The 10,284-nt window shown below is 51.8% G+C and overlaps 1 protein-coding gene across 1 annotated transcript in view; it reads right to left on the reverse strand.

Annotated features, from left to right (window-relative positions):
• SLC1A4 (solute carrier family 1 member 4) overlaps positions 1–8,784 on the reverse strand; it is a 28,324-nt gene extending 19,540 nt beyond the window's left edge. The window contains exon 1 of the mRNA XM_050893912.1: positions 8,261–8,784. Within this exon, the coding sequence (XP_050749869.1) occupies positions 8,261–8,784 (524 nt within the window). The remainder of the gene's footprint in view (positions 1–8,260) is intronic.
• Between the last annotated feature and the right edge of the window lie 1,500 nt (positions 8,785–10,284).

A 10,284-nucleotide genomic window follows, 5' to 3' on the forward strand; every position in this document is an offset into this window, starting at 1 on the left:
GCCTAAACAATATGGTTCTCCAATGTTTAAATGTGGCCAAGAAACCAAACCCTCCATAATTTACACAGTATGTCAGGCATGGGCCTCAGTAATTAAACACTAACTTAACTCCAAGCATATACTTAAAGCACATACTTGAGTGATGCCAGCAGCCCTGCTACAGCAAAGCAAGGGGCAGGTTCTTGCTTCAAGTGTGAATAGCGCTAAAGCTATTCAAATACGAGCATAGAGCAGTTACTCTTCTTTATCTCTGGAGCACCGCTCACAGGACTGGACTCTGAGGACAGCGAAGAGCATTTCTGACAATCCACCAAGTAAAAAATTTGGATCTTAATTCAGCAGCTCAGAAGGAGCTGCGTGTTTTGTTCAATCCAACTTCTAAGTACACCTGACTGCAAAGTCCCAACATGTAAAATAATGCTTTGCTCCTCTTTGTTTCAAATCCTGAAGTTTAAGAACAAAATATGTCAGGTCATAAAAAGCAACCAATAAATGGCTTATCTTAGAGGCACAAGTTCTGCACAGACTACACTCGTTGCTCACCTAAGATGAGTCAGCATGCAAATTAAATTAAGCTTTAATTACGGGTGGGTCAGACCGCAGGTTTTTACCTTAAGATGGATTTGTGCAAGAACACCACAGCAGCGCCTAAAAAAAAAATGGGTCAGGATGCTGCGTGCTCCAGGGAGAGCCAAAAGCTGGCTGGTGACCTGCCTGGGCTCATCATGTGCTTGAGCCTGCAGGCTTTGCTCGTCATGCGTGGCAAGGCAAAGTTCACCCACCACAGAAATCCAGACCCAGCTCTGTCCCTGCAAGCCAGTGTTCACCGTGTCCCCAAGCCCAAGCGGAGGAGTTGCATGGGGAAGCATGAACATCCCTCCTGTCCGGGTGAACTGGCAAACAGGAAAGCTGATGAGCTGGGTAATTGGGCATGCTAATTAAATGTGGGTGTCTGCCAGTTGGTTTTTCCATGTGGACCAAAAGTTGAGAAGGTTTTTTTGCTTTGAAAGCCCGTTCTAGATGTGAACATGGAGTTTAAGGACATCACCGTGGTTATATCACTGGATTGCTGACTGTTGCTGCTGTTTCTAATGGCCCCATCCCGGCTGCTGCCATGCCCTATGCCAGTTTACGCGGTTGCCTTCTTGAAGCAGATGTGGGCTATCACAAGAGCACACCGCTGAGAAAACCCTGAGTCTGGGTGATAAGGAGCCCAGCGCAGGCGTCTGGGATCACGCAGCCTTGGCCCCGTGCAGAGACACGAAACTTGCTGTATGTGGCAAGAATGAGACAAGCCAGTGATGCATGACATTACGGCAGCGGGACAGATGTGCTGCATGCACCTCAGGTGCTCCACTGCTGCTAGGACCTCGCTCCACAGAGAGGGATGGATTACCCACGCACAGGACCCAACCGCCTTTGTGGCATAAAGGCGAAGTAGGTGGTACAGAGAGACTTTACTCCCCTTGCCAAGCACCAGGCAGGAAAGCCTCTCTCTGCCTGTTGCAAGTCATGCAGACAGCCCCCCCCCCCCCCCCCCCAAAATATCAGAAATCCATCGGACAGCTGTCAAGGGTGACAGCTGTGCCCTGGGGCTGGAGCGGCAGCTGGGCTGAGCCAGGAAACCTCCACATACCCGTGCAACACACAGTGTGAGAAAGCACCCGTCTCGGATCCTCTTAAAATAGGAACCAGAAAGCAGCAGCACCAAGGGCGGGAGTTTCAGAGTCTGAATACTTTGTTTGAATACTGTACTCATCACACCATCTCCCCATGCACAGCCAGATAAACGCAGCTTTTTCCTTTTCTCCAGTGAAAAGCTGCTCCCACCAGGCAAGAAGGGACTATTACTCCTCTAACCGAATTTAGCAGGAAGGTCTCACTGTATTTTTGCTGTAACAGAAATCTTAGTTCAGCTGCAGCGTCCACTACTGGGAATCCTAGATGACTAAGGAAACCTGGAGCTGTAAAGGGAGCAAAAAGGGGCTGTAGCTCCCATCCTTCTCCATTTTGATACTATGGGCAAGTTTCTCTCTTCCTTACCACCACCTTCTTATCTTTCCATGAGCGGGATAAGGATGGCACAGGAACTCCTCCATTGCATGTGTAAGGGATTATTATTAATAACTGTTTCTAAATGATTCTTTTGCTAGAGCTCTGCAAACAAGTTTGCTCTGGCAGCAAAAGCATGAAGGGAACTCCAGGCAAGCAGAATGAAACCCTAAAATACTACGCATTCCTCTTGCATTGCTTCTTACAAAAAGGTTCCACTTCCAAGGCCAAAAACTTTGCTGTTGGAAAACATATTTTTGTGAGGAAGCCTAGAAAAAATATTCTGTGTTGTATTACCTCCTGGTTTTTTTCAATGAAGTGTTTTCAAGGGTAGGAGTCCACTGACAGCAACTTTATTGCCATCTGTGGCAACCTGCCAAAGCCTAGTTTGGATTGGTCCAGTACCTTTATTTCTCTTTCTGTCCCAAGATTTTCATTCAATATCACGCTACAATTTTTCTCATCTGCTTTTTGGTATGTATGTGGATGCACAATACATGCCCTGGACATATACATATTTATGAGTGCATGCATTTGCTTTAACACAGAGAAATTTGAAAATGTGTTTACTTACAGCAGATATTTGTTACTTTTTTGCCTTAACGGTCCAGTCTGCATCTTTGTTGCTTGGAAAATAAAACATAACTGGAGGGAGTCAGTAGTAAAATGTAATGAATATAAAGAACAAAAGAAAGGAGCAGAAATGTTCAGAGGCTTTCTAAAAAAACCCCACCAGACAGTGCAGGCACATGAATGAAAAAGTTGAGTTCTTCCTACAAAAATCAGTCAGCAATCCCTATACTTCAAGAAAGGATCCAGGCTCTGAAAACAACACAAGCAAAGGTGGACAGTAACATTTACTACTTCCCTTTTTTCTGAGGGTACCCCAGAGTTAAGAGCTATGAAGCTTCATCCAGCTATGAAACCCAGTGGTTAGCCTATCTTGGGGACCCGCCATTGGTGTAACTGCAACTGTTCCCCGGCCACTTCTCATTCTATTTATCACTACAAAGGTGGCGTCTCCCCCTCCTCTCCTAACAGTCAAGTTTTGCTCTCTTTCCACATTGGGATTTCAGAGACAGCCTTCACGGTTGCTGCTTTTGGGTGACTCACCAGGAAGACCAAGGCTATAAGAAACAGGCGCTACTGGAGCAACTGGTGCCCAAGTGAGGGTCACTGCACAAGTGCTTTGGACCCCACGGTCCCCCCCGGCCATCTGCTCTGCAGCCCAGCCAGCAAAATGCAACCGATGCATCTCCCTGCGCTCAAGCTGATGCCTGCCTTCCCTCCGGCTCCAAAGGTGCTCGGAGCCAATGCACGGGCTTGCTGATGGCACCATGGGTACTCCCTTTGGCAGCACAGCTGGTAACCTCTGGCAGAGAGACAGAAAGGAGGAGGCAGTGAGGAGCAATAAAATTTAAACTGCTTTTGCAGACTTGCCTGGCAGCCTGAGAAATCCTGACCTTACTGCTCGGGGCAGGCACCTGGACCTCTGCGTACCCTTCCTATAAAAAGTAGATGATGCTACTACCTCCCTCCCTCCCCAGACTGTTATAGCTAGAGCTGGATTAAAAACAGAATTCCCTTCCCAAAGCCAATTCCACAGTTTCAAAACATGTTTTCATCCCAAAATTGGGCAAAGAAAGTCTGTTCCAGACCTTTTTGCCCACTAAAAAAATATTGTAAAATATTTCGTTGAAATGTTCCTTTTTGATGAGTGAGATTTTCTACTTAAGTCTTTTGTATAAAATTACAGCAAATACTGACCTCACTGAAATGAAATGCCAGGATCACCTGCTGTTGGAAATTTTGACAGGATCAATAGGTTCCTGTGAAACTGTTTAATTTTGTTGAATCAGCAAATACAAATCAGAGCTAAAACAAAACTCTGGCCTTATCGAAACAAGCAGTCTTGACAATTGCCTGTCAAAAGCGTTAACAAACCAATAGATTCTTGCAAAACACTTGATCCTGCTGTTTCAACCGCTTTCCAACAAGCTATAGGCGGGCTGTGTTAGCTGGTGGCTTGAGTCATCTCCTTGTCACCTGTTTCTCCCTGGTTAGACACCCAGCACGGTCAGAGCCAAGCTGGCTCTCTGCAATGTCACCTACCCAGGTGGGCGCTGAGCCCCAGAGCCCACCATATCACAGCTAGCCTCTTCCTACACTCACTACCCACTTCACAGCCAAGCTGACAAGAGCTCTTTATTCTCCGTTGCTTTGCCTTCTCCACCAAACAAACGAGTAAGGGACAAAACCAGAAATTCTAAAGTTTTTCTTCACTCTCCTCATCTTCTGCTGGCACTCAGCGCTCGCCTATTTGGTACAACCGAGCTGCTCTCCATGCCAGATGCTCTGGAGATATTCGCAAGGTCCACCTTCAGCTAAGACCACGTGGAGTAAGAGTGCTCCAGAGCCTGGCTTAATGTAAGAGCCTTAACTGGGTGCTCTGGAGAAGCCTGTCTTTCCTCATCGACATGGGACAGAGTTAAGGAAATCCAAGGTCCCCCCTTGAGTTCAGAGCACACCCCACTTTTTGGTTTTTTGTTTGTTTTTTTTTTTAAGCCATCAGCCTTGTAGAAGCACCTCTGAACTCTTGCTGGATCCCTCCTGTGATAGCTGAGCTGCAGCCTCTCCCTACCTTTGGCCATGCTTATCTTTTAGGGAGCTCCAAAGAGCTGCCGGCATGACACACCTGAGATGAGATGGGCCATCAGCATCCCTGCTGTGGGGCACAAAGTCACCTTCAGGACAGCTCTGCTGTCCCCACCCCACATCCTGGGGCGGAGGACAGCGTGCCTAAGCCCCAGCGTGCCTAAGCCCCAGCGTGCCTAAGGCTGGCCAAGGCATGCAGGAGGCTCGCCTCCTGCACTTGCCAGAAGGGAAACCAGGAGGGTGCTCCGGCACCTCCATTCAGAGGAAGGCAGACAAATTAGACCTGGAGGTTATGGTCAACGGACAAAACAAAACAGAGACAGCCTTTTGGTTCACCAGTGAGTCATCATTCATTTGCTACCAAAGCCCAAGATAAATCTATTTTCCAGAGGTCATGTCTGCACGCATAGGTGCATGTTTGTGTGGAAGCTTTAGACTTGGAAACGGAAAACCGCGACCAAGAATTAAGCTGGCCTCCAGACATTGCTGCGACAATGGAAAGCAACATCTTTGGTCATTAACTAATACACTTCCCAAAAGCAGAAGGGATCTCTATCCTGGGAAAGGACACCCTGTGTCATCCCTGCAGAAGCCATGGCAAATACTGACTCACAGCTGTGATCTCCTCTTCGCTGTTTCTTCCTTGGGCCACATTCTACATCTGCTTTCAGTGCTGTAGGGGGACTCAGTTTACCCATTCGTGCCTCATTTTCACCTTTTATCTGTAACTCAGCAGCGAAGCCTTGAAGGACACAGCCAGTCTTGTGACACAATTGAAAACAAAGTTTTCTTGCATCTAATAGAAAGTTTCATGACCAAAAGAGAAAAGGAAAAGCAAAGAGCGGGATGCTGCAAGACCCACCCACGCTGAAGGCAACATGAAACCCTCCAGGCCCTATAGACTCAAGGCCTCATTAACTGAAGACGAGGTTACTCTGCTACCTTCCACCACAGCAGGGACCAAGATCGATGCTCAAACCAGAACAACTACATTTTCAAGAACAGTTAAAAAAAAAAAAAAAAAAAAAATTAAAAGGCAGAGGGAGAGAGATATTATTTCCAGAAAATCACACAACTCACTCCATCCTTGGGTCTGTCAGGGATTTGTGCTAAGATTGGGCGTTTTAGTGATGGCTGTGTCCAAACGCATCTTTTCTGCACTGGATTTCGCTGTCACTGCTGTGACAACTGGACTGCCCAACAATGTGGCTGCAACAGCCCTTCCAAGAAAAAGCTGAATTCACAGCCCACCGTACATGCATTGGGGGAAAGCCCCTGGCCCCTCATTTCTCAGAAGGAAACCCCTCTGCAACCTGCATGCTTTACCCAATTCTCATCGTTATGAGCATTACTTTGGAGTTAAGGACTCGGTCCCACCACCATTATAACCCCTTCAAAGATGAACTCTCCACCTGCATTTACAGACCAGAGCAAGAAGCAGCTTTCAGCTCCCAACTTCACAGACGTTACCCACAGCCTGAAGCTCGCTGGAGCATCCCTGCCCTGTTTCTCAGCTACATCCTACTCCACGCTGCGTGGTGACACAGGAGTGAAACACCAGCTACAGCAGCCACGCCAGGATGCACCCGGGGCACCCACCGCTACAGTCGTCTTCCCAACTCTCCCGGTTGTGCTGACTCCTTTTTTTGTAATTTTCCTTCACCTGCCTACACTTCCATTCAACTCCATGTCACCTTCACAGCCAGCCACCTACTCCCACTGTCCTGTTATTACTTCTTAATGTGCTCTGTCAGGAATTGCTGGTCCTTAAGAGAGGTCCTTAATTGTTGGTCCTTAAGAGAGGTGGGCTGAGGACACAAAGTACGTGGCTGACAATGGGACAAACCAGACTTACTTTCTGTCCAAAGGGAACATACTTCTCTCTGGGGGAGAAAAGGACATTAACATGGATTTGTAAATACAGTTTGGGGTTTGGTTTTGGGTTCTTTTTGAAACTCTTTTTATCTTTGTTGCCACATCCATTTACCCAGACACAGCGAAAGTCTCTCAGCTGAAAAACTGAACTCATAAAGGCAAAGCAAACAATTCAAATAAAAATCCCGCACTCAGCTTTGTAATTACCAAGATATCTGCTAAGCACAACTCTCCAGCCACTTCGCTGGTACGCAGGTCACCTCCCTGTTTGCGTCTTGGTAACAAAATCTACCACCTCCAAAGCCATTCATCTTCCAATGTTTCAGCAAACCTCCACGCTCCCTATTGATGCGCTATCACTTCCCATCACTCCCTCAGCTACGCTCGCTGGGAGAGACCCAGCTGCTGCTCCCCAGTTTTTCTTTATTCCACTGCTTTTCTCCAGCACCTGTAATACCTTCTTGCGACTGCCCAACACCACTCAGGTGTGAAAAAGTGGCAGAGCCAGACCTGGGATAACAAAACATCAGCTGTTCACAACTGGAGTTCTGCACCAAGATTCATCAAAGCACAAGAGACTGCAGTTGGAAGTCTGATACTCAAAAAGCTGGCTGGATGTTTGCCTCATTTGTGTAAGTGTTCCTCTCTTATTTAAGGAGCTGGACAGATCTCAACAAGACATAGGCTCTGAGAAAAAAAAAAAAAACAGGTGAAGTCTGCAATTTTGCAAGGAGTAAAGGATAAAACAAAAAGACTACGATCTGGTTAGAAGTGGAAGCCTTGCTTCCAGGTAGTTTTGGGGAATGTGAGTCTTGTCTTTGCAAGGTGCAGAGGTGGGATGGGAAACTCACAAACATACAGGGTGTCCTCATGCTGGACTATGTTTAGGGTATGTCCTCGATGGAAATAGGGGGTTGCATTTCCATGCCTGCATCTACGGGAGGGCACTATAAGAGGCAGGGTAGCATTTGTGTGAGGAGACTGAGTAAAGGGTGAAGGAATAAAAGAAAAAGGTGCGTGTGAGGGATGGGGAGAGCTGCCCTGCCCTGCCCATGGGAGATGGGCAATGACAGGCAGCAGGGCAGGGGAAGGTGCCAGGCAAGGCCATGCCTGCCTTGCAGCGAGCACCCAGGAGCCGCTCTCCCTCCAGGCGGGACCAAAAACGGGCCCAGGCACCCAGAGCTCTGAGCAAGCCTCGACTCATCCTCATAGCCACCCAGCCAAAATTAATAATAAAAGGGGGGGGGAGGCAGAGCACCATGCAGCCCTACACCTGACCGGGCTGCAGGTACCTGGGCAGAAAGCGGTACCTCTGGAGAAGCCAGGAGGAGGAGGAGGAGGAGGGGGATGAGAAGAAGAAGAAGAAGGAGGAGGATGAGAAGGAGGAGGAGGAGGAGGGGGAGAGGGATGAGAAGAAGAAGGAGGGGGATGAGAGGGATGAGAAGAAGGAGAAGGAGGGGATGAGAGGGATGAGAAGAAGGAGAAGGAGGGGGATGAGAGGGATGAGAAGAAGGAGAAGGAGGGGGATGAGAAGAAGAAGGAGGGGGAAGGGGGGGGGGGTGGTCCCCGGCCACCGGCTGCAGCGTGCAACACCGCCGGGTCTGTCATCATCCTCCGGCGGCGGCGGGGAGGAGGGAGGAGGAAGGAGGGAGGAGGGGGGGGAGCGGGGCGGCCTCACCTGACGAGGTCGAGGAAGGAGTCCACCGTCTCCTTGCTGGTGGGCATGGCGCCGGGCAGCCCCAGCCCGGGGGCGTTGAGGGTGGAGGCGCCGGCGCCGGGGCGGACGATGAAGCCGAGGGCGACGGCGAGGCCGGAGGCCAGCAGCGTGGTGCCCAAGAAATAGGCGAGGGCGATGCCTCCCAGGCGGCCGAGCGAGCGGGTGTCCAGGCTGGCGGCTCCCGACACCAGGCTGCAGACCACCAGCGGCAGGATCACCATCCGCAGCATCCGCAGCAGCAGCTCCCCCGGGAAGGCCAGGTAGGCCACCTGCGCCGGGCTCAGCGCCGCACCGCGCACGGCGGCGCCCAGCCCCACGCCGGCCACCACCCCCGACACCGTCAGCACCACCACCGCGTTGCGCCGCAGGAAGCCCCAGCAGCCCCGCAGCCGACCCCCGCCGCCGCCCCGCTCCGCCGCCGCCGCCGGGCCCTCCGCGTGGCCGTTGCGGCCGTTGCCCGCTTTCTCCTCATCCGCCGCCTCCATCCTGCCCGGCGCGGCGCCTCGTGTTCCGCTGCTGCCTGCCGCGCGACTGACTGACCGGCCCCGCCGGCAGGCCCGGCCCCGCCCCGCACCCGGGGGATGGTGCCGGCCCCGCCCGCGGGGAGGAGATCCTGGCCCGCCGCTCCGCCTCGCCCCGCCCCGCCCGCCTGCCGCGCGCGCGCTGGCAGTGGCGCACGGCCGCCGGCACGGGTCTCCTCAGCGCCATCGCCGCCCGCGGGTCCCGCACGTCCCCTCCGCGCCCCCACGGAGCCGCCCGCGCCCTACCCACGGGCCCTCGGCGTACCCACGGGTCTCACACGGCCCCTTCGCCTCCTCGTGGTTCGCGCATATCCCCTCAGTGTCCCCCTCCGTGTCCCAGAGCTCACACATGTACCCCTCGGTGTCCCTGTGGCTCACACACGTCCCCCTAGTGTCCCCCTCAGTCTCCCCACGGATCACGCATGCCCTGTCAGTGTCCCCATGGTTCGTACGCATCCTCTCAGTGACCCCATGGTTCACACGCGTCCCCATCGGTGTCCCCACAGCTCACACGTGTCTCCTCAGTGTCCCACTCAATGTCCATATGGTTCGCACAGGTCCCCTCACTGTCCCCATGGTTCACACATGTCCCCTCAGTGTCCCCGTGGCTCATACACGTACCCTCAGTGTCCCTATGGTTCATACACATCCCCTCAGTATCCCCGTGGCTCACGCGTGTCCCCTCAGTGTCCCGTGGTTCACACACGTCCCCTCAGCGTCCCCCTCCTCTCTCCAGGAACCTCTCGGAGAGGCAGGAGCCATCCTTTGCACCAGGGCAGGTTGTGGCTGTGTCCCCACGGTCAAAGCCGTCCAGCAGGTCTACGGGCTCATCGGTGGCACGGTGGCATGGACACGCAGGCTCCGAGCACGCTTCCTTGAGGAACCGGGCTGAAACCCACGTCTGATCACACGAGCAGGTGGTCTGAGGAGCAGACGATGTCTCTGACGGTACGAGGGGCTGATAAAGGGCACCCGGGGCTTTCAAATCTGCACGGGAATCGGAGGTACAGTACTGTCGTGTGTGCTCACGGAGCCAGCTGCACGAGCTTCAGCTGATGTTTGGATTTTAGAAGGGGCTTCATTTCAGTTCATTCCCTTGACATTAGCAAAGCACAGCCCAGCAGAAAACACGCTGTGAAAACAAACAGCCACACATCTGCTTTTCGAGTAGACCGGACTAATTAAAGAGACTGACAGGGCATGATGGGGCAATAATCCTGATTTAATAAGACTCTTTTCTGCTTTCCAGCCTCGTGGATAGACCAAAGACCCCTACACCAAGCTGGAGCTCCTGGAAGTTGTCTCTGTCTAAATAGGTAACACCACCACTGATGAGCAAGCGTGTCCACCACCACCCACCTCAGAGCTCCACCACCCACCTCAGAGCTCGATGCAAAGTCTTGACTCGCAGCTTGCTCTTGCACTGAAATTTGACTCAAGATACCAGGCATATTCTTATTGATT

This window comes from Gymnogyps californianus, chromosome 3 (assembly GCF_018139145.2).
Source record: "Gymnogyps californianus isolate 813 chromosome 3, ASM1813914v2, whole genome shotgun sequence".
NCBI lineage: Eukaryota > Metazoa > Chordata > Aves > Accipitriformes > Cathartidae > Gymnogyps > Gymnogyps californianus.